The 23699-nt window shown below is 39.9% G+C and overlaps 4 protein-coding genes across 4 annotated transcripts in view; 3 read left to right on the forward strand and 1 right to left on the reverse strand.

Annotated features, from left to right (window-relative positions):
- The first annotated feature begins 1619 nt into the window (after positions 1-1619).
- On the forward strand, positions 1620-9910 carry LOC129378883 (oocyte zinc finger protein XlCOF6-like). Its single transcript, XM_055059389.1, has 2 exons — positions 1620-1757; positions 6579-9910. The coding sequence occupies exon 2, from the start codon at positions 6757-6759 to the stop codon at positions 9073-9075; it is 2319 nt and encodes a 772-aa protein (XP_054915364.1). The 5' UTR covers positions 1620-1757; positions 6579-6756; the 3' UTR covers positions 9076-9910.
- Positions 7158-12139, forward strand: LOC129379165 (zinc finger protein 37 homolog). Its single transcript, XM_055059816.1, has 2 exons — positions 7158-7197; positions 10689-12139. The coding sequence occupies exon 2, from the start codon at positions 10701-10703 to the stop codon at positions 12084-12086; it is 1386 nt and encodes a 461-aa protein (XP_054915791.1). The 5' UTR covers positions 7158-7197; positions 10689-10700; the 3' UTR covers positions 12087-12139.
- Positions 12140-17041: 4902 nt separating this feature from the next.
- On the reverse strand, positions 17042-22232 carry LOC129379057 (gastrula zinc finger protein XlCGF57.1-like). The gene is made up of 3 exons (XM_055059631.1): positions 21732-22232; positions 19833-19921; positions 17042-19489 (listed from the first exon to the last, which is right to left on the reverse strand). Exon 3 carries the CDS (start codon positions 19422-19424, stop codon positions 17712-17714), a length of 1713 nt encoding a protein of 570 aa, XP_054915606.1. The 5' UTR covers positions 19425-19489; positions 19833-19921; positions 21732-22232; the 3' UTR covers positions 17042-17711.
- A 1058-nt stretch (positions 22233-23290) lies between these two features.
- The window catches only part of zgc:113223 (uncharacterized protein LOC541424 homolog), a 6764-nt gene continuing 6355 nt past the window's right edge, over positions 23291-23699 (forward strand). Inside the window, exon 1 of the mRNA XM_055060104.1 lies at positions 23291-23394. Within this exon, the coding sequence (XP_054916079.1) occupies positions 23320-23394 (75 nt within the window). The 5' untranslated portion in view covers positions 23291-23319. The remainder of the gene's footprint in view (positions 23395-23699) is intronic.

Genomic DNA, 23699 nt, shown 5'->3' on the forward strand with positions numbered 1-23699 from the left:
GCAGCATCACACAAACTCCATCCATTTTGTATTGTTCAGTTCTGCAGCTTGGTTCTTCTCTGTGAAGCTGTGCTTTATGCGGCTGATTGTCTCTGCAGCAGATTTATTTCTTCTGTGAAATGAAAGCAACAGAAAGCAGTTCTGCTGTAGATCTTTGCCTTTTTTACTCCAAGACACCAAGATGCCCACTCTGCTGGTTTGTTCAGTTTGTCTGTCGATGTGTGTCTGTCCCTATCAAATAAACTTAAAATAAAATAAATGAGTTAAAGGATAGAAAAGGAGATCGACTTTGCCTTTAATTTAAAATTTGAAATATGGAAAAAAAGTTGTCAGCATAAAATGAAATATCAAAGCTGTTGCTGTTTTTGGAAAATGTTTTAGTTATATTACCTGTTACAGTCCACTTTTTTCATCTTTTTGAAGACAAAAGTGGACCCTCCAGACCCAGAGCCTCCAGACCCTGCAGATCCTCCAGACCCTGCAGATCCTCCAGACCCTCCAGACCCTGCAGAGCCTGTGTAACGAATCTCTTCAAGAAGCTTCAATCAGATTTCAATCAAGTTTTTCTTTATTCTGGGAGAGAAGAACAAAACAAATTAGCTTCCTCTCCAAATCCTCTCCTTACACTCCAGCCCTAAATGTGAAAATAAAAATAAAGTTCATCCGAACTGTGCTAGACTAACTAGCACCGGTTGTTCGCGCCAAAATAAAAAAAAGAAATAATAAAACTGTTTAGAAAAATCGGCAACGACTGTCAAAACTGCATAATAACGCACTAACAGCAATAATAAACAACACATGGTAGAAACCTCAGAGTAAACAACAATATTCATACAGAAAACATACATCACTGCAGCAAACTTTCCTCTGACTCAGCAGCGCGAAACAACGCTGAGGGGAGGAGCTAGGGCTGGGGCAACTACGGAAGCCTAGGAGACATAATGGAGGCAAAGCGCAGAAAAGCGACCCCTGCAGGCAAATGCAACAAATCAAAATAACTCAATAAGATAAAATTCACAAATTCTCGATATAAAATGAATTAGAAATAAAAATGTTATAAACACATTTGTAACTCTGTTACACCTGCAGACCTCCTCTGTTTTTGACCTCCTCTGGTCAAAAACAGATTTTGGTTCTGTCCATCAAACGGCTCTACTGCAGATCCTCCTCATCCTCTCTGATGCTCCAGCACCAGATGGCCACATCCGGCCCGTCCATCTGAGGACGGGTTCAGCCCAGCGACACGCAGCCGATGAGATTATTGGTCTGAGCAACAGACGCATCAGAGCTCAGACTGTAACCGCCTACGGGAAGCCCACTGGGTCAGAACCAGACTCCTCAGCCTCTATCATGTTCAAATGTCCGTCAATCCACTGGTAACGGCCGAACTGTGATGTCATCAATGTCGACATGAAGATCAGTAATTACTGAAAATGTATTTGGAGTATTGCGTAACCCAAATGTTCATGCAGCTTTATATTATATTCAGTGTGGTGTCTGAACAAAATGTAAAATTTGTATTTGGAGGCGGAACTTAAAGTACAGGGTCTGTTTCTGTACTCTGTTCTCCGTGTGACACTTCCGGCGGAAGTAACTAGCAAGGCGCTCGCAGCGTTAGCTTCCTGTGGTCGTTAGCGGCGGTTTCGGCCCATTTCAGCCTGCAGTGGAAACAAATGCGGTTAAACTTCAACCTGCAGAGAATCAGAGACGAACCGCCGAAAGATTGATGAGGCAGGAGGAAGAACTGCGAACGGCAGGTGAATCTGGATGATCCATGTCAGACATTATCATGCAAACAATGAAACAAAACACAGGACGCGATTCTTCATCCTAACTAAATGTGCTTCATTTAAAACCCAAAGGCTGAAGTTCTGTGTAAAATCAAAGATTAAAAATGACAGAAATGCGTTAAAATGGAACTAAAACGATGAAAAAAGACTTAAACGGAATTAAAAGCTTTAAAAAAGAGACTTAATGACACGAAGCAAAAACTCCTGAATGATAATCAAAGTTCAGGATCCAGAACCGGAACATCTGCTTCTGTTCAGTTGATCTAAACTCATCTGGATCTAGATTAAAATCTGGATTAATCCCAGCCGGTTCTGGATTTTCCATTTCTCTGCTTCCTGTAATATTTCTTCTCTTTTGCTCGTTTGTGTCTCTGGACTTTTCTGTGTTTAACAGATGGATGACAAACAAAATAGTCATAAAATATCAGTTATTTCTAATTCTACTATTGAGAAGCTAAAATGCGATTGACAGAACATGACATTATAGAAATGGTTTTGTAAATATTTTACGATACTTGTGCCTTCATATAGGTATATTAAAAGTTTTTTTTGACTCCATATATTTCTTTACGAAATATGCTGATTTGAATTGTGGGTTTTTGTGTGCTGTTTGTTTTATGGGACACCTGATGGAAGTTAGCATCTTGCTAAAGCTAGTGTGTTTATGACTCTATTGTACGCTTATTAATATGCACTTTGACATTTAAATATATTTAATTCAGTATCAGAGTATTTGATATGGAATCATGACCTTCTTAACATTATCAACAACATTCAAATGTTGCAGTTCTTCTCAGTCGCTGCATTTTTATTACAGATATTTAGAAAACTCCACATTCCGCTGTCCAAAAAACACAATTTCACAATCATGATGCTCCCATTGAATGAGAAACACAATTAATGTCACACTTGACTGAATTTGTTCACGCGCCACCATCCTCCTGCCACTTCCTGTTGTCTTTGTCTCGACTTTGTAACATTTGGTTGTTCACAACTCAAGATGCTGGAAAGTTTCCATTGCAGCTTTGAGACAAACACAAATTTTGAAACAGCTGAAAAACCAATTTGTCCTCAAAATGTTTTAAATTCCATGAAGCAAATACTTTTTGTAATTCCAATTTGCAAAATGGAAACATAACTAAAGAAGTGGAAAGCTTTTTTCACGCTACCAAAATGGCGACAGGAAGACCAGGATCTTGGAAACTTTCTGTTGATATTTTTCTGAACTTTACCTGAAATTTGAGTTGAGTTTGATCAACTTGTGCCAGATCTGGATAAAGTAGCTAAATAAGACGTTTGAGTCGTCCTTTTATGTTTGTTTAATGCTTGTTGCTTAAGAGTTTTGGTGGATATTTGTCGGTCTTCTAAAGCCGTTTAAAGCAGCGTGCACATTTCATATTTGCCCACTGATTTGTGTCGAGCTGCTTTTGTGGTTCATGCTTGTCTTCATTTGTTGATTTCGTCTTGTTTTAAGTAGTTTTAGAGATTTCTCAGTATTTCATTTCATTTAATCACAGTTGGATCATTAGTTTGAGGAGCTTTGCTGCATGTCGGTAGTTAAGAGGTTATTTATTTATGGGAAAATTTAGCAGTAAAGTTGAGCTACTTTGTTAGTGAATCCTCAGACTAAATTGGAAATAATTCCTTTAATGTGACGAGTTTTTCTGCTGGTATTTATGTTATATTAAATTATCATTGGTAAAATTGGCCTGATAGTTGGAGAGCGCGCAGCACAGGGGGGGTAAGGATGGTCCCAGTAGAGTTACAGCTTGATTTATTCTCTAGTGTTTTTTTTGTTTTTTTTGCTGCCAATTGTTTTATTGTTGTGTTGTACCACTGAGATCAGGCTAACCATAACCCTACAGACCTGGTTTATTAAAACTCTGAACATGCGTCTCCTCTGCAGCAGCTGGGATCTGCTCTCAGTCCTCTGATGTTTGCTGGTTAGTCAGTTTTTATTTGGATTTTTTAGATTCTGCAGCTGTTAGCCACATGCTGCTGTTTGCAGTCGTTTGCTGTTAGCTGCATGTTGCTATTAGCCCCATGTTAACTGCTGTTAGCTGCCTGCTGCTGTTAGGAGGCACTTATAGTGGGAGTTGGTCCAGAGAGCTGACTACAGTTGCGTCAAACGAATGACAGACAGGAACAGTCACAGATCCTGGCCTCCACTTCTCGTGGTAGATTATTACGAAACCTCCCCTTCTGACAGAAAAATGAGGTTGAGTGATGTAAACTAACCCTGGAGGAGTAGCGTCGTCGTTGAGTGGAGCAAAGTTGTTCGGATGTTGCCACATTTCAGTTAAGCACAGAAAATCTTTCTGTCAGAGATTATAACCTGCACAAGATATCCTTTACTCATGAGTAAGTGGATGTTGAAGAGACCAAAGTTGATGCTTTTATTGTGATTGACAACAGCGATAGCTGACCGAGCCAGTTGGGAAAACGCACTGTGCTCAGCACAGCAACCAGTGTTCCTAGGTGGACGATGAACAGCAGTCCAGGTAGATTTAACAGAGTTATGTCCGTCACAGCAGAAAATCCGGCAAGAGCCTTGATGGCAGAAATACCCGTCAGAAATATCCTGGTGTAAGAGCAGAGCTGATGGTGGTGATCCATGCAGCCGTAAGCAGATCTTTGAAAGCTCTATGGCAGAGCACTGGAGGAAGGCTGTCGTTATTCAGGGTACTAAGAAAAGTATGTCTCTGTTAAAGAAAACAAGAATCTTATTGTCAGAGATTTCTCTTGACTTTTGCTCTACATTTGTAACCCACCTGACTGCCTGAACCAAATCCTATTTCCTTTCATTTCCGGTTTGAATGCTGCTGCCTCATGTAGCTTCATCTGTTCACTAAAACAACCTGACACAAACACACTTGCATTGACTTTGGCATTAAATTCAATACCCAATGGTTATTACGATCCTGAATATATAGTAGTTGTACTGTAGCATATTTCTCAGTCAACTCATGACTCCATGCTGGTCATCGTTCTGATCAGTGCAAAGTACCAGCTAGTTACTAAAGTAGAAGGCAGTGCGTACCCCAAGCAGCGTTATGTGGCGAGCGAGCCAGGAGTCACAGTTTGTGAATGAGAAACAGGACTGTGAAAAAATGGGGGATAATAATGGATGTCTTCACTCAGTCAGGGACAAATGTGCTAATCACTGGTGCTGATAAATTGATTGGTTAAAGAGTTGAGGGACAATGAAACACTTTGTATGTTAATGACCCAAATTGTTCATTCTACAAATCCTGGCTGTCAAGTTTGAATAAATAATGAATGATTCATTCAGGGGGAAATCCACATTTCAGTACAGCCCATCCAAAGAACAAAATACAAAGAAACATTTAAGACATTGGTGGAAAGGTGCAACCCTTCAGGGCTGCACCTTTTCATTAGATGAGAATAACCACATTAAGGAAAAATGATGTCTCTCACTGTTTCCTATTGGACACATAGTAGGGTTGCACAAAACCTTTGTGCATGACAGCAATATATAGACAACATAAGGAGAGGAGGCAGTGAAGGCAGTGAGGTGTGTTTTTAGAGCCATACGGTGTGTGTGGATTTGTAAATAAGTCTTTAAACACTGTTTCCCCCACCAGTCTTTGATGATTGATGGAGCATCATCAGCGGCCTCAATAAATCCCTGATTCAAGACCACATATGTCAAGTTGTGACCTCTTTCTCAATGGTGAAATCCAAACAGCCAAATAAGTGGTCAGTCCAACTGAACCAGCAAGTTCCTGCAACTCTCAGCAAGACTTCAGCATCTGAGCCTGCGGCACATTCCCTCATACGGTGGCCTCTCAACGGCCACAACAGTTTTCTGGATTTCATGGTATGCTGGGTAACCGGCAACTCCAAAAAGCAACTCCAAAAGTTGTGTTCACATCTTCAACATCCTGGACCAACAGGAAGGACGGACTACTCCTCTACTTACACAATAATACATTAACACAACTTTATTGCTCATTCTGTTTTGCCTTACATTTCGTTGCTTTGTCCATGTGACAGTGCAATGACAATAAAGTTGAATTCTATTCTATTCTATTCTTTCTCTGTATGTATGTATTTTAGGTTTATTAAATGCAGACAAAGCAAATAACTTTGACCTGGCCTGAGTTTGGAGTGGAGCCCAGGCTATAGAGCTAAACTCTAGCTAAAGACACATCCTGTCATTTGATAAAACATTTCAAAACTGAACAATCTATGTTACGCACCATTTATGATTTTAGACATTCAGAGGGAATGTAGGCTTAAAAAGAAGAATGGCCAACCTGTTCTACATAAAATGCATTTGTTTTCAAAACTTATCATTTGATCTATATAGGAGTGTCTAGTTCATTTACTTTGGATCAACATTATTAGCTTTTTCTTCTTTTGCTCTTTCTTTTGGTTTGTATTTCCTTTTAAATACTGTAAAGCACTTTGTATTGCCTTGTTGCTGAAAATGTGCTATATAAATAAAATTACCTTTACCGCCTTCTTAATGTCTTTTTCAGAACTCATGTTGGCAAACTGAAGAACTCATTTTGGAAAAAAATGATATTGAGATCACCCGAGTATCAGCAGTTACCTTTCTGTTGTGTCTTGTCTAAAGATTGTAGAGAAACCTCAGTCTGCTTTCATGTTTGCACAAAAAAAACTCAGTTGAGTAGTGAGCTCCACCTGTCAGTTGCATGTGCAACATGTTGATGATCTGTAGCTGTCAAGTTTCTGGTGTAGCAACTGGTCAATGGAAAATAAGCTAAAATTAATATTACATTTTCTGTTCTTTTTTTTCAGATTTCCCACACCATTATTTTTGTTATTAAGCTAGATGTTGCTCATTAATTTATCTTCTACCAACAAGAGATCTCTGTTCTGGAAAAGAGGGAAACAGCACGTTTAAAAACCAAAGGGAAAGCCAATGAACCAGAACTTGGATATGTGTAAAGAGAGTATGGATCCGACCCTTTGCTGAATGAAGACTGAAGGACCACATTGTACTAAAGGGATGGATATCAAAATGGGGCCAAATTCTGGACCTCTTGAAATAAAAGAAGAACCAGAGGAACGAGAACTGCAGCAGGTTAAAGAAGATTATGATCAATCAGGATTTCAGCACATGGTAAAACTTGAGATTGAAGACATCAATCAGGATGAAAACCAGGATGTACTGGAGCAAGAGACAGATACCTTAATGGGGGGAGACTCTGCTCCTGTTGAACTCAAAGAGGAACCAGTAGAACTCAAACCTAAACAAGTAAAGGAAGAGGTGCATGGATCAGGACCTCAGCAGATGGTAGAGAAAGAGGCTGAAAGCATCAGTCAAGATGAAAACCATGATATACTAAAACAGGAGACTGATGATTTAGTCCTAGAGACTTCTGATAATGATACAGACCAACAACAACCACCAGATGTAAGTGCAAACCAAAGCCACTTACAGAACTTCTCTAAAGTAGAGCTTCAGGAAATAAAGACTCATGAAGCTTCAGGATCCAGTAAAGATAATTGGCAACAGAAAATGGCTCAGAAAACCAGAGGTCAAAGTGATGATGCAGAGAAAAGGATGAAGGGCAGAAAAACTCAGAATGCTAAACAATGTAAAGTGTGTGCAAAATGTTTTAAATGTAATAGTGATTTAACAGTTCACATGAGAATTCACACAGGTGAGAAGCCTTTCTCATGTGTAACCTGTGGGAAATGTTTTAATCACAAACATAATTTGAATAGTCACATGAGAACTCACACGAATAAAAAGCCTTTCTCATGTACAACCTGTGGAAAAGGTTTTAATCAAAAAATTACTTGGAAATGCCACATGAGGACTCACACAGGTGTGAAGCCTTTCTCATGTCTAACTTGTGGGAAATGTTTCAGTCACAAACATAATTTGAATAGCCACATGAGTAGTCACACAGGTGAGAAGCCTTTCTCATGTCTAACCTGTGGAAAATGTTTCATTCAGAAGTTTAGTTTGACTATTCACATGAGAACTCACACAGGTGAGAAGCCTTTTTCATGTATAACCTGTGGAAAATGTTTCCGTCATAAACATGATTTGAATTGCCACATGATGACTCACACAGGTGAGAAGAAGCCTTTCTCTTGTTCAATCTGTGGAAAAAGTTTGGTACAGAAACGTAATTTGAGTGTTCACATGAGAACTCACACAGGTGAGAAACCTTTCTCATGTATAACCTGTGGAAAAAGTTTCATCCAAAAACGTAGTTTAAATAGTCACATGATAAGTCACAGAAGTGAGAAGCTCTTCTCATGTATAATCTGTGGGAAGGGTTTCAATAAAAAATCAAATTTCACCTGCCACATGAGGATTCATACAGGTGAGAAGCCTTTTTCATGTCTAATCTGTGGTAAAGGTTTTAATCAAAAAAGATTTTTGAGTACCCACATAACAACTCACACAGGTGAGAAGCCTTTCTCTTGTCTAATTTGTGGAAAAGGTTTTATGCAAAAACATAGTTTGAATAGCCACATGAGAAGTCACACAGGTGAGAAGCCTTTCTCATGTTTGACTTGTGGAAAAAGCTTCATTCAAAAACGTAGTTTGACAAGCCACTTGAGATATCACACAGATGAGAAGACTTATTCATGTGGAACTTGTGGAAAGAGTTTCAATAAAAAATCTACTTTTACTAGCCATGTGATAACTCACACAGGTGAGAAGCCTTTCTCATGTTTTACTTGCGGAAAAAGTTTCATTCAAAAACGTAGCTTGACTAGACACATAAGAACTCACACAGGTGAGAAGCCTTTTTCATGTATAATCTGTGGAAAGGGTTTCTATAAAAGATATAGTTTCACTTATCACATGAGGATTCATACAGGTGAGAAACCCTTCTCATGTAAGACCTGTGGAAAAGGTTTTAATCAAAAAAGATTTCTGAATGCTCACATGCTAGCTCATACAGGTGAGAAGCCTTTCTCATGTCTAACTTGTGGAAAAAGCTTCATTCAAAAACGTAGTTTGACTAGCCACATGAGATCTCACACAGGTGAGAAGCCTTTCTCATGTATGACCTGTGGGAAAAATTTTCTTCAAAAACGTGGTTTGACTAGCCACATGAGAATTCACACAGGTAAGAAGCCCTTCTCGTGTCTCACCTGTGGGAAAGGTTTCCTTCAAAAATGCAGTTTGACGTGCCACATGAGGTCTCACACAGGTGAGAAGCCTTTCATATGCGGAACTTGTGGAAAAGGTTACAGTCGTAAACATAGTTTGATTAAGCATCTTACAACTCACAAAATAGAATCCTTTCCCATTTCATACTTGTAGTAAAAGACTTTGTAGCTGCATTTTACCTGATGAAACTTGTAAAAATGTAATTAGAAATTGTTGAAAATTACCCATATAAGTTGGAAGATTTTATTGTTATTAATATTGCTGCTGAATGAAAAGACCTTTAAATTCTCTTACATTTAGGGTTAGGGTATTTACATTTGTGTAAATCTTTGAATAATTAAACCTACTTTTGCAGATAAATCTAACTTTTGAGGTTTGTGATCAGATTTCCAGACTTTCTGGTGTTCGCACATTGTTTAGATCTGACATGTACTGGCAAATTTAGCTTGAGACTCCTTGCATAGATATGACTTAATAATTATACATGATAGTAATGACACTTTGACCTCAATATGAACTCTGAAGTAAGAGAGTGAAAAAACAACTGAAGATGTAACACAGATGCACTGAGCAGGTGACTGGTGAGAAAAGCAGCATCAGAAGATGTTCCTTTAAACGAGTCTGAGATGGGAATGAGGAAACATCGGATTGGTTTCAGTTTGGTCTAAATATTGAGTTGAATCTACAAATAGAATATGACATAATAACATATGACACAATAACATCCCGTTGGGATCTGAACCCAACGGGATTTTATCTACAAGGCAGATCAAAATTGAAACTCTTACTGTCAAATTATTTTCTTTGTATTTGACATTTTGTGAAAGGTTTTTAATTAAATATAGATATTGAACTCTGTTGTCTTCAAAGTTTGATGCTTTTGGTGTTCTTTTTATAGTCCAAACAGAAAGCAATGTTCAGAAAAAAATAACTCCACAAAGATTAATGTCTGGTTTTGGGATGTTTGTAATAAATTGCCATAACAGTTTTGCTTTGTGTGTTTTTTCATCAATTGTATTGAAATGATGCATGATGTAAAATCCATGATGTGAAACAAAAAGAAACATTTCTCAGTATTTAATGAGTGACAATTATTGAAATGAATGAACCTGCCTGTCGGTGTCATGTGACCAGGTATGGAGGCCAAAGACCTCAAGCTCGAGGACTAGCCCTTTAAAAATGGAGTATGTCTGTTGTGTGGATTAATATTATTGCTCATCAAAAGATCAGTCTGACTATCAATTCAATGCTAAACTCAGTCAAACTTGGTGAGACCATCAAAGTCGACAGACTGAACTATAAATCTTTACATCTGTGTTTGCACGACCTTCAACCTTCTCAATTATTTGCTGGTCAAATTTAAATCAAACTACTGAAAAAAAATCACTTTGAATAAAAAAAACATTTATCTGAAAAATAACAGCTCTCATCATCTTTCCAAGTATCCTGGTTCATCAGTTCCAGGTTGTTACCTTCATGCTGAGTTCACTCTAAAGACAGAACCAGTAGAACGTTTGGATCAGAACCGGTAGAACGTTTGGATCAGAACCGGTAGAACGTTTGGATCAGAACCGGTAGAACGTTTGGATCAGAACCGGTAGAACGTTTGGATCTTTATTCTCAGAGCTCCTCCAATCAGTTGTACCTTGAAAATGTTTTCAGCTGTGATGTTCCTTTTTTGGTCAATAAAAGATGAACAGAGAACCAAGTACTGCAGATAATAAGCAAAAATGTTAATATTTGATTTTCTGTTTTCATTTTTTCAGATTTGACACATTATGTCTGTTATCAAGCAAGATGTTCTTGCTCATCATTTTATCCACAACCAACAAGACGTCTCTTTTCTGAACCAGAGGGAATCTCTGAAAACCAAAGGGAGAGCAGAGGAACCAGAACCGGACCTTTCTGCACCAAAGCAAGAAACGGATAACGCAATAGGAAAAGATTCTGCATGTCTAGAAATCAAAGAAGAGCCAGAGGAACTAGAACTGCAACAAATGAAGGAAGATGATTATCAATTAGGATCTCTGCAGATTGTAAAGATTGAGGTTGAAGACATCAGTCAAGATGAAAACCAGGATGTACTGGACCAAGAGAAGAATACCTTAATGGGAACCAATTCTGTATCTCACCAAATGAAAGAGGAACCAGTGGAACTAGAAGTTAAACAAATAAAGGAACAGGAAGATGGATCAGGACTTGAGCAGATGGCAAACTCTGAGGCTGATGGAATCAGTCAGGATGAAGACCAGGAATCAGCAGAGGAGGAGAGTGATATCTTAATCCTAAAGCTTTGTGATGATGAAACAGACCACCAAGAACCAGACCTCAATGGAACCCAAATCATCTTTCAGAACATCCCTGAAGCAGATCATCATCAGGGAATAAAGACTAACGAAGCCTCGGGATCCCGCAGAGACAAACAACAACAGAAGACCAGAAGTGAGAATGAAGAGCAAAGGATGAAGGGCAAGAAAATTCAGAAGAATAAAACATTGAAACAGTGCAAAGTGTGTCATAAAAGTTTTAAATTCAACTGTGGATTAACAGTTCACATGAGAACTCACACAGGTGAGAAGCCTTTCTCATGTATCATCTGTGGAAAGTCTTTTAATCAAAAAAGTAATTTGATTAGCCACATGAGAACTCACACAGGTGAGAAACCTTTCTCATGTCTAACCTGTGGAAAAAGTTTCAATCAAAAACATATTTTGAATTGCCATATGAGAACTCACACAGGTGAGAAGCCTTTCTCATGTCTAACCTGTGGAAAATGTTTCAGACACAAAAATGATTTGAATAGCCACATGAGAACTCACACAAGTGAGAAGCCATTTTCATGCTTAACCTGTGGGAAGGGTTTCAACACAAAGCGTAATTTGACTAACCACATGACAAATCATACAGGTGAGAAACCTTTTTCTTGTAAAACCTGTGGGAAAAGTTTCAATCAAAGAGGAAGTTTGACAAGCCACATGAGAACTCACACAGGTGAGAAGCCTTTTTCATGTATCATTTGTGGAAAGGGCTTCAATGCAAAACGTAATTTGACTAACCACATAAGAAATCATACAGGTGAAAAGCCTTTCTCATGTGGAACCTGTGGTAAAGGTTTCAGTCATAAAAAAAGTTTGATTAACCATGTTATAATTCACACAAAATAGAAACCTTTCCAGTTACACAAAGTCATGTGACTGAGGCGTTAACCGAAGCGTTTCCCTGACGTACCTTTGTTTGTCCACATATGTGATCTTTTGGTTGACATGGTTACCAAGTAGAAAGTGATGACAGAACCAATCCGTCAAAAAGCTCAAAAACAAATGAATGTCTGCTCTGTTGACAGTGAAGAAACTATTAACCTAGTGAAGGTAGCAGAAGCATCTTAACCTCTATCGGAAAGGGAACGCTCCCCTACAAAACGCTTCAAAAACCGTCACCACCAGCTGAGACACTTTAAATTCAAAGTCAGAATTTATTTCACCTCCAAGAATGGAATCGCTATGAAAATGATCACATTTCCTAATTATGACTTATGCACACTTAATACTCATTATTATTAATGGTTATTGATTGTAAAATCTTTTATTTGGGTTGTGCCAATGTTTTTGTAAACCTTTTCCATGACAACAAAAATGACATGGATGACTGAGACATGACGAGATGTCTGAGTTTTAATTGGCACAAAACTAAACGAGAATGTTTGTCAGGCGTCCAACATGGTTGATATTTCTGCCTGTTGTTCTCATAACCTCATAAACATCCTGTTTGGTCACACCCGCCACCTGAATGACTTGAATCATGGACGGACGACGGCCTTACGACACACTGGGTCAACAGAAGCCCTGAAAGGATTTCTGGGCCTTTATCCATAAATAGGCCATCAACCTTTTGAAAGAACTGGATTGTCTCGGGAGACGGTGCTGAATGTGGACTTAAAGTTGGTGAACCAAACAATAGGAATCTTAAAAATACTAAATGTTATATGATAGGCATACAATGTTACTTAATTGTCAGCTTGTGTTAAATTTAGTAGCTATGAAATTCCACATAACTCCTGGCGCACATGGGCGCTATCTTCATTTTAAAGTTTGCTTGGTTGCTCTGTAAAGTCAGCTGATTCACTTGTTTGTGTGTTAATATTATCGGTGGATCATGTGAGGTTTATGGACGGGCTGAGGCTGCCACCATCTTGTAAAACACAGAATCATCCTTAAATGTAACTGAAGCAGAAATATTAAGGTCCGTTATGGACCGTCGTTTCCTGCAGGAGCTGATGTGACAACAAACACGGCGCTGCTCTCAACACCTGCTGTCTTTTTAAAGCAACGCGAGTCAGAAGGGAAAACTCTCCCTGAACGACGGACGTGAGTCAGAAGCTGCGTCTTGCTGCCCGTCAGTGAGGATCTGGAATGTGATTCTCTTCGCTGGAACAAACGCGTGAAGTTCAGACATCAGAATCTCAGTTCATTCACAAAATCTCCTGGGAATGAAATGGAGTGTGATTCTATGAATGATTCACTTTTCTCACTTTAAAATACTGCGGTTTGATTTGCTTGCATGTTGAGTTAAAATGTTCATTGATACAGTAATATTAGCCATTTTAATTTTGAATAGGTTTAGTCTTTTGACTTATGTTAACATACTCCATGAAGAATGTTTCTGCAAGAATGCAATATGAAATTTGTTATGGGCAGTGCGTAGCTTTTCATCTTACTGGTTGAAATATTCTGTTATCATTGAAGGCAAGAGCAGAAAAATTCATAAAAAGTTAAATCTGTACGCATCGCATTTTCAGACAATAACTTTATGCCACAACTGGGTAAAAACATTTTGTGTTTCAAGTAAATTGATGAAAAACTCTTTACATTTTACATACAACTATGTTGACAAGATTGTAGATTTAGTTGACTAAATTTGATTAAACTTGGTTGACTGCAACAATTCCTTTTGGCTAAATGTAAATATAATTGTGCTGTAGAAACTGTCGCTGCTTTGCGTGGAGTTTTGGTAAATGGAGGTTTGCAGCGGTGAGTCTGCAGAAGGCCGGACAGCTGAGGCTGTTTGAATCAGACTGAAGGAAACCAGGAAGCTGCAGAGACGGTGGGATCCAGACTGGTAACCTTTAAAGCAGCCATTCTTAACCGTCGGGCAGCGTCCAACATTTGGGCCTCCAGCGCCACCTAGAGGTCTGCAAAAACTCCCAGGGTTTTACCAGCTGTGAAGTTTATAGACATTACCGTCAGAATTCACGCAAGTTTCTACCACTTGGTGGCAGTAAGTGCCATCAGTTGTTTAATAAGCTCTAATGAGCAGAAGAAGAAACCAGATGGTCTGCAGACATTTTCATGTGAAAATGCTTCCATCTCCAGCACTGAAGCTCCTCTTCCCATTAACAACCAGAGAATCCAGTGGATCAGGATTCTCCTTCATGGCTTCAACCAAAACCCGAAACACTCCGAGCTGCTGGAGGTTCTGGCAGCCGGAACCAGACCCAGACTGGACCTGATGGTCCGACAGGAACAAGAGAATTAAAATAGAACATCTGAAAGATAAACTGTTGTGACTGTTTGTTTAAATTATTTTTATAATACATTTATCTGAGTTATTTTAATATATTTTTGAGAGTATAATTTAACTTAACCAATTTTCAGATTTTCTTAAGTTCTCTTGTTGGCACAAAGCATCTGACAGCCACTAGACATAAAAACATTTCTGCCAAAAACCTTTTCAGAAAAAGCATTTATGAACTGTTAAAACTTTCTAGAAAAGGTCAGCATTTGAAATGTAAAATATTTTAACTTTTCACAAACAAGTGTTCATGTTTTTTATAGAACTTTTCATCTCAGAATTTCTGAGTTTTATGGTAAATATTCTCTTCCTTCATTTCCATCTGCAGTGGTTTGATGGCTGAACATCAGCCTCTCATTTTACTCCAGCTGCAGATTTGAATGAATTTCTGGCTTGTTCAGATGTTTTATGTGCAGGTTTGCTACATAAAAAGCTTTGTGATTATCACATTGCTACAAGTTATTGCTGCGGTTCACATAAAGCTGCGTGACCAGAGCCGACAGGGTGAGTTTAAATGCTTCCCTTGATGTGCAGCTGATTCCACACAAGTGTCAAAGTAACCATTCCTCCTCAGTCTTTGCATGTAACCTCTGATTAGGGAGACTTGAGTAGCAGCAGTTTTCATCTCGCCCATTTCCGTCTTGTTCCAGTAGCCCATTTGTCATCAAGGTGCTCTGGTTCCCCAACACCTGACGCAGACCTTGTTTGGCCGGGCGACGTCTGAGCCGGCATGTTACGCAACTTAGTATCTCTCATGGTATGAGGTAGGCAGTAACTTGAAGGGTCTTGCCTAAGGACCCAGACTGGATATAGATATATATATACAGTTGTGGTCAAAAGTTTACATACACTTGTATAAAACATAATGTCATGGCTGTCTTGAGTTCCCAATAAGTTCTACAACTCTTATTTTCCTGTGATAGAGTGATTGAAACACATACTTGTTTGTCACAAAAACAGTTATAAAGTTTGGTTCTTTCATAAATTTATTATGGGTCTGTTGAAAATGTCACCAATCTGCTGGGTCAAAAATATACATACAGCAACATAAATTGTCAATTTTGGTGATGTAGAGAGTTGTTTCAATCAAATTAGCTTAATGTCATGGCCTATTCACTTCTTGTAAGTGATTCTGATTGACTACAGCTGTTCACTTCTCATGAGCCCATTGAAATAGGGACCATTTGACCCAGTGATCAGACTCAGCCTCAAAAGCTACAATGGGAAAGTCAAAGGAACTCAGTGTGGATCTGAAAAAGCAAATTATTGACTTGAACAAGTCAGGAAAGTCACTTGGAGCCATTTCAAAGCAGCTACAGGTCCCAAGAGCAACTGTGCAGACAATTATTCACAAGTATAAAGTGCATTGAACAGTTGTGTCACTGCCATGATCAGGAAGAAAACGCAAGCTATCGCAGGCTGCCGAGAGGAGATTGGTCAGGATGGTCAATGGTCAACCAAGAATCATCAAAAAGCAGGTCTGCAAGGATTTGGAAGCTGATGGAACTAAGGTGTCAAACGTGTTTTACATCGCCATGGACTGAGAGGCTGCCGTGCAAGAAAGAAGCCCTTGCTCCATAAAAGACACCTTAAGACTCGGCTGAAGTTTGCTGCTGATCACATGGACAAAGATAAAACCTTCTGGAGGAAAGTTCTGTGGTCAGACGAAACAAAAATTGAGCTCTTTAGCCACAACACCGAGCAATATGTTTGGAGGAGAAAACATGAGGCCTTTAATCCCAGGAACACCATGCCTACTGTCAAGCATGGTGGTGGTAGTATTATGCTCTGGGGCTGTTTTGCTGCCAGTGGAACTGGTTCTTTGCAGAAAGTAAATGGGATAATGAAGAAGGAGGATTACCTCCAAATTCTGCAGGAAAACCTAAAACCATCAGCCCGAAGGTTGGGTCTTGGGCGCAGTTGGGTGTTCCAACGGATAATGACCCAAAACACACATCAAAAGTGGTAAAGGAATGGCTAAACCAGGTTAGAATTAAGGTTTTAGAATGGCCTTCCCAAAGTCCTGACTTAAACCCCATTGAGAACATGTGGACAGTGCTAAAGAAACAGGTTCATGCAAGGAAACCATCACATTCAGCTGAACTGCACCAATTCTGTCAAGAAGAGTGGTCAAACATTCGAAGCTTGCCAGGAGCTTGTGGATGGCTACCAAAAGCTAGTTGCCGTGAAAATGGCCAAGGGACATGTAACCAAATACTAATGTTGCTGTATGTATATTTTTGACCCAGCAGATTTGGTGACATTTTCAACAGACCCACAATAAATTTATGAAAGAACCAAACTTTATAACTGTTTTTTGTGACAAACAAGTATGTGTTTCAATCACTCTATCACAGAAAAATAAGAGTTGTAGAACTTATTGGGAACTCAAGACAGCCATGACATTATGTTTTATACAAGTGTATGTAAACTTTTGACCATCTTTATATTGGACAGCTGTTCCTAACTCAGGGAAATTGCAAACTTCATGAAAGGATTTTATGACATATTTAAAATCTAAAAGAAACCCCACAAAATCAACAAATGATTACATCAGACGATTATCTGTTAATAATCACTTATTTAATTCATGGATTAATAAAGTGAAGACACATCAAATGTAAGAGCCTGAACCTCAGGAGCTCCGCCCAGTAAAGTGGCCAGACAGGCTGCTGGTCACTCTGGTTTCCTGACCTTAACCAGGTAGAAACTGAGACATGAAGTGGATCAGACTCATCTCTGAACTCCTGAGCCACAGCTTCCAGATGTTAAAGGTGTTTTATAAAAGATGGTAATGATTTTAAACCTCTTGTTTACAGCCCAGATGTGAACAAAGTCATCTCCCTTCAGCATCTGGCAGGAGAAAAATTAATCTAGCATCTAAATATAACAGCTTAATAATTATAAATGGCCTCAGGACAGTTGTGGAAAGAGAAAGTTCTTAAATTCAATTCTTTAACAGATATTTTGACCCTAATGCCTTTACTAAACAGTTGACGGACAAGAAACAGAGAGGAGAGAGAAGACACAGAGACCGGGAATTGAACCTACGACAACTATGCTAACGATTGCAGCTTCTGCGTTCTACTAACTGAACAAGGCAGCGCCATGTTCTTAGTATTTTCTACACTGGACTGACTTTCAGCTGTTAATAATAATAAAGTCTTTATCTTGAAGTTTCCAGATCATCTCTAGGTTCAGTTCTTCACAATCAGTCCACCTTAATCTAACTGATCAACCACACAGCTTAGATCCTCACCTGTGTGAGTCTTCATGTGACGAGCCAAGTCATTACTCTGTCTGAAAGGCTTGTCACATAATGCACAGCGATACGGTTTCTCTCCTGTGTGGGTTCTAAGGTGACGGGTCAGATCGTTTCTTTGTCTGAAGGATTTGCTGCATAGCTGACAGGGATAAGGTTTCTCTCCGGTGTGAGTCATCATGTGATACCTCAGGGTTGTTTTCTGGACAAAACCTTTACCACAAGCCAGACACTGGAAAGGTTTCTCTCCTGTGTGAGTCCTATGATGGCGGGTCAAATCGTTCCTCTGCCTGAAAGACTTATCACACACTTCACAAGCGTACGACTTCTCCCCAGTGTGAGTCCTCATGTGTCTGGACATGCTGCTGCAGTCACTGAATGATTTACCACACACGTTACAGCAACACGGCTTCTCACCTGTGTGGGTTCTCAAGTGAACGGTTAAATGCCCGCCGAAGCGGAAAAGCTTCCCACACACTTTGCAGATGTACGGTTTCTCGCCAGTGTGAGTCCTCATATGTCTGAGCATGCTGCTGTACTCGCTGAAGCTTTTACCACACACTGAACACGAAGACGGCTTCTCACCTGTGTGAGTTCTCATGTGACGTGTCAGGTCACCATTTTGTCTGAAAGATTTGTCACACAATTCACAATTAAAGGGTTTCTCTCCTGTGTGAGTCCTCAGGTGACGCACAAAGTCACATCTCCGCCTGAAAGACTTATCACACGACTCACAGGAATACGTCTTACTGCCCGCGTGAACTCTCAGGTGACGACTCAGCTTAGATTGCTTGTTAAAGGCTCTCCCACAGGTCACACATGAGAAAGGTTTCTCAGCCACGTGAGTCCTCCTGTGGCGAGTGAAGTCACTGCTGTGTCCAAAAGATTTCTGACACACCTCACACTGATATGGTTTCTCACCTGTGTGAGTCCTAAGGTGGCAAGTCAAATCACTCCTCTGTATAAAGGATTTACCACAAAACTCACAGCTGTGCGGCTTCTCTCCTGTGTGCGTTCTCATGTGGTAACTTAACGTGGTTTTCTGGATGAAACCTTTGCCGCACACCGGACATTGGAAGGGCTTCTCGCCGGTATGGGTTTTCATGTGCAGAGTCAGGTCCGGCTGCCTGAGGAAACTTTTCTCACAAGACTGACATGAAAAAGGCTTCTCACCTGTGTGAGTCCTCAGGTGAGCAATCAAGTACCTGTGCTGCCTGAAACTTTTACCACACACATCACAAGACACATCTGTCTTACGTCTCATGGACTTTGAGTTGTCCTCATGACTCCTGGACGTCCAACACCTGTCAGGAGGGTTCTGGTCTGTCTGGGATCTGAATGCGTTTTGGGCTTCAGGAGAGAAGTGGTTCTGGTTTGGTTCTGGGTGCATGGTGTCATGGACTGGTATCATGAAGGTTTCGGTCTCCTCCTTCACTACAACCTGCTGATAGCAGCAGATGTCCTCCAGCTCCTCCTTCATCTCCATCGTCTGCTCCGGTTCTGGATCCATATGGACTATTCCCAGGCCGCCAGGGCTCATCACAGAACTGCTGTTCTCCTGCTTCACTACAAGCAACCCTTCATCCTCTTCTTCCTCACTGAGTTGAGTTTCTGGTTCCTTCTTGGTCTCCCTCATCTGCTGTGGTTCTGGTTCCTCCTGTTCCTTATTCATCTCCGGTCATCTGGGATCTTTGGGTCAACAGTAGAGTCTCTCTTCCTCCACTGTAAGTGGCAGAGCTGAATCACAGCAAGACATGGAAAAATAAAATTGCAACTTTAACATTTTATTATTGCAGATCAAAGAAACAATAAATTTATCACCAATAATCTGCTGTTACATACACAAAAAAAGAATTTAGACTTTTGTTTTGAATTCTGGCTTTAATCTTTAAGCCAGAATTTATCACAATATTTCAATTTAAGTTATTTTGATATATTAACATCAAAACTGAAAAAATCTGAATTATAAGATTAAAGTCAGAATTCTGGGTAAAATCATTTTACTTTTTTAGTTGTCTTAATTCTTAAAAGTTTAATCTAATTCTGAACATTAAATATTTGAATTAGTGAACATAAAGACCTGAGATGTGATTTTTTTCCTTCTTAGATCATTTTAAAACACAGGAAGTTGATGTTCAGACACAGGAAGTTCTTCTTGTCAACAGGATCCTGTGGAAAGTACAAAATGTGAAAAAGTTCAACAAACAAGCCGGGTTGAAATATTTCTAAGGAATGTTTTCCAGTGATGAGGTGAATCTGTTTTATCACTAGTGGCAACAACAAGCTCAAAATGCGGGAATGTCAGGAGAATCCAGTCCGTTATTTTCCCTCAAACTGATATGAAAATTACAAACCAAATATTCCTGAAGTCATTTTTATACTCATTAATCTGAACATGTTGCTTTCACAGTTGAAGATATGCTTTTATTTTGAAGGCACTGCAGAATCTGTGGAAATGGCAGAGTCTCATTTTCGGATCACGTAGGACAATATGTTGTAGATCAATATATTTATTTAGTTTGGGTCCTGAAGTCTCTAATAACATTTAAAAATGGCAGAAAGGATTTCGCTGCTCCAGCTTCTGAACAGGACAGTGACAAGAAATCAAATTTGTCTGCCTTCTCCCAGTACCTTAGCGCCGTTAATCATCACATGTACATGCTGCTCACCCTCTCCCACCCTCCATGCTGCAGCTGGTTCACTGCAACAGAGCCTGTCGTGAATGCTACAGCTTGATAGCATAGCCACTGATGAGAAGATGATAAAAGGTAAATCGATGTTCCTCCTCATCGATTTATTAAGCAGTGCATACATGAGTTTGATTGACAGTGCCAAGACCGTCCTCTTGGCTCTGATTGGCTGTTCCTGACCTGTAGATGCCAATAGTAGCTTTGCTTAAATTTGTTTCACAGATTACCTGTCTCATATTACACTGTCACAAAGTGATGAGACTTTTAATATTTGTAAAAACACTTTTTAAATAAGAAAGAGTTACACAATGAAGCTTTAGAAAAGAAAGCAGAGTAAAAAATTAGTCTGAATTATTTGTGTTTTATGTTTATGTCCATGTTTGACCTTCATGTTGTGAGACATTCACTTTTATAAAACTAATTAGAGGCCTGCTTTTTATTTCGCCCATCATGGATGCACTTCTGCTCAGGAGGCCCAAACATTTTGCTCTTATCGCTGAAACAAGAGACGTTTGATCCGATTTCCCTTCAGATGGGGAAGCAAAAAGGTTTCTTATTGGGTGTATGTAAACTTGTGGCCTCTGCTGTAGATATTTATCTCTACCGCCAATTGTGACGTCAGCATGATGAGTACGTGCGTACTGCAGCCTTTTCCCCAGACAGTACTGAAGCCATCTTTTACACCGGATTCTCTCGATACAAGAGAAATTTGTAAGTCATAGAAAACAGCAAGAACTGAAAAACATTCACAGTACTGCAAATACACAACTGAATTATCAATAGCATGTAATATTTCCCCTGTAAATGACACAATCCCACATTTTAAATAATAAGTGCAGTCATTGTCCTGGTGTTTTAATCAGGCATCTTTCTGGCTTCTATAAACATCGTCCTGGTGTTTTAATCAGGCATCTTTCTGGCTTCTATAAACATCGTCCTGGTGTTTTAATCAGGCATCTTTCTGGCTTCTATAAACATCGTCCTGGTGTTTTAATCAGGCATCTTTCTGGCTTCTATAAACATCGTCCTGGTGTTTTAATCAGGCATCTTTCTGGCTTCTATAAACATCGTCCTGGTGTTTTAATCAGGCATCTTTCTGGCTTCTATAAACATCGTCCTCAGGCGCAGAGGCGGCTGAGCAGATCTGAAACACCTGCTCCTGGGGACGAACCTGAAATATTCCTGTTTCTGGGTTAATTTCCTGGTTTCTGCTTTGACATGTGCTGGTTCTCATTTCTATCCCAGTAAAAAAGGAAATAAAAGACCGAAATTGCATTAAACACGGATACCTTCTGCTTCCCCCTCTCGGTTTCATTCGCTCATCGGAACCGCCCGCAATTAAACCACCTTGTTCTTCCGGACCGTGTTCCGGGTTCGGTTCTCCACTTGTTTGCCAACAGTCCAGTACACTGATAGATTCAGTTCAAGCAGCAAAAGACGCGATGGACAGAGGCCAACGCTGCGAACGCAATATTATGTATTTCCGCCGGATGTTCGTTCAACCGCGTCCGACCAGGAACAGTGACTGGCTCTTGAGTTCCGCCTCCAGCTGGAAACTTTCCAGAGAGCGTTAACTCCGTTTTTGCTTCTGTTTCAAACATAACGTGTAATCTAAATGGTTTTTATTTACAACTAAGAGTGGAACTTTACTACTACAGCAAGAAAATAGTTTTAGAAGTTTAAAACCAGAGAAAATGACCAGAGATGGACAAGAACTGGCTGCACTTGAGAACTTTTTAAGAATATATATATAAACGTATGTTTTTTTTTTATTCTCGAATAACATTATTGTAAGACAACATCATTTTTACTGGAGTATCATTTCTGGACCCTGAACTCGGTACAAGTAAGGACATAATAAGCAACACGCAGAGAGACTCATGAATGTTACAATGACATCTTTTGTGTTTTTTTTTGTCCTCTGACCCTGATGAGACATGACATACAGTAAACAAATATTTTATGTCACCACGTGAAGTGCTTTATTTTAGCATGTGTAGATTATTTACTGTAAGTATTGGAAATGTATTTCTTCTGCTCGTCTGTATTGTTACACTGTGTGATTTATTTTCTTCATTATTTTGAGATCTGAACTCTGCTAAAAAATTATATTATATAAATGATATTTATATATTTTAATAATCATTAAATCTATCCTTAAATAATTTATTGTTGTCGCTTTTGTGCTAATCTGGCTGGAGTCAGCTGTGGTAAATCCTCTGCAGCATGTAGAACCTTTCCTAGCCAGCAGAGGGAGCCCGCCTGTGTTCAGAGAACCGGTCATCTCTAAACTTTATTTATGATCCAAACTATCATTTATTTATTGTGTAATCCGCTGCCACGCAGTTTAAGTCAATTTGAGGTTGAAATTGATTATCGGATCTGATCGGAGCATCTGGAGAAAACAGCAGGGGGCGATGTGGTTCCACGAAGTCACTCCCTGAGATGTTCTGGTCATTTATTAGAGAACTGATTGTTGGAACAGAAAGTCATGAATGACTGTTTTCTGTCTGGTTTATCACTTTTCATGTCAGGCAACACAAACCTGGACAGGTTTTGACTCGGGCAACAACTAATTACTTTTACTCAATTACTTTTAGTTTAGTAACTTTTTGAAAAAATGTAACTGTTCCTACACTTTTTTACGTTAGTATAACTTTTGGGTTCTCTGCCCGCCTCAGGTTCTAAAAAACGGAACATTTTAAAAACACGCCAACATGCTGCTCCACATACAGCCTGCTGGGGGCGCTGTATGTGTGAGCAGGTGTGAGGTGTGAAGGAGGAGGAGGCGCAGCTGGAATGCTGCAGCTGGAATGCTGCAGCTGGAACGCCGCAGCAGGTCGACACACGCTTTGCTGCAGATCAGGAACCAGCTGGATGTTCCTGACAGAAACCATGAGAGGATACCGCGGCGTCAAGTACACCTTGTTCTTCTTCTGCTACTGTTTCTGGGTGAGTCCAGGCCGCGGCCTGCGTCCGGTTCGGTCCGGTCCGGTCCGGTCCGGTCCGGTCCGGTCCGGTCCGGAGCCTCCATCTGGGCCTCAGGCTGATGGTCCAGATGTCAGCTGGAAGGAGGAAGTAGTTTTGTTTCTCCTGCATGTCAGTGAGGCGACAGGAAGTCCGGATGGAGGGAGACGTGCGGTGAAGGTCACCGGGTCAGGCCCGGAACCCGTGACGGCCGGTCAGAGAACTGAAAGTTCTGGGTCACAAACTGATGGATTAATGAGGGAACAGCTGCTGGAGGTTTGATTTGTTCT

This window comes from Poeciliopsis prolifica, unplaced genomic scaffold (genome assembly GCF_027474105.1).
Source record: "Poeciliopsis prolifica strain line A6 unplaced genomic scaffold, Auburn_PproV2 SCAFFOLD002, whole genome shotgun sequence".
Classification (NCBI taxonomy): domain Eukaryota; kingdom Metazoa; phylum Chordata; class Actinopteri; order Cyprinodontiformes; family Poeciliidae; genus Poeciliopsis; species Poeciliopsis prolifica.

What these genes read in the sequence shown, in the direction of transcription:
- LOC129378883 (XM_055059389.1), top strand. Translation starts at nt 6,757, where the DNA reads ATGAAGACTGAAGGACCACATTGTACTAAAGGGATGGATATCAAAATG.
- LOC129379165 (XM_055059816.1), top strand. Translation starts at nt 10,701, where the DNA reads ATGTCTGTTATCAAGCAAGATGTTCTTGCTCATCATTTTATCCACAAC.
- LOC129379057 (XM_055059631.1), bottom strand. Translation starts at nt 19,424, where the DNA reads ATGAATAAGGAACAGGAGGAACCAGAACCACAGCAGATGAGGGAGACC.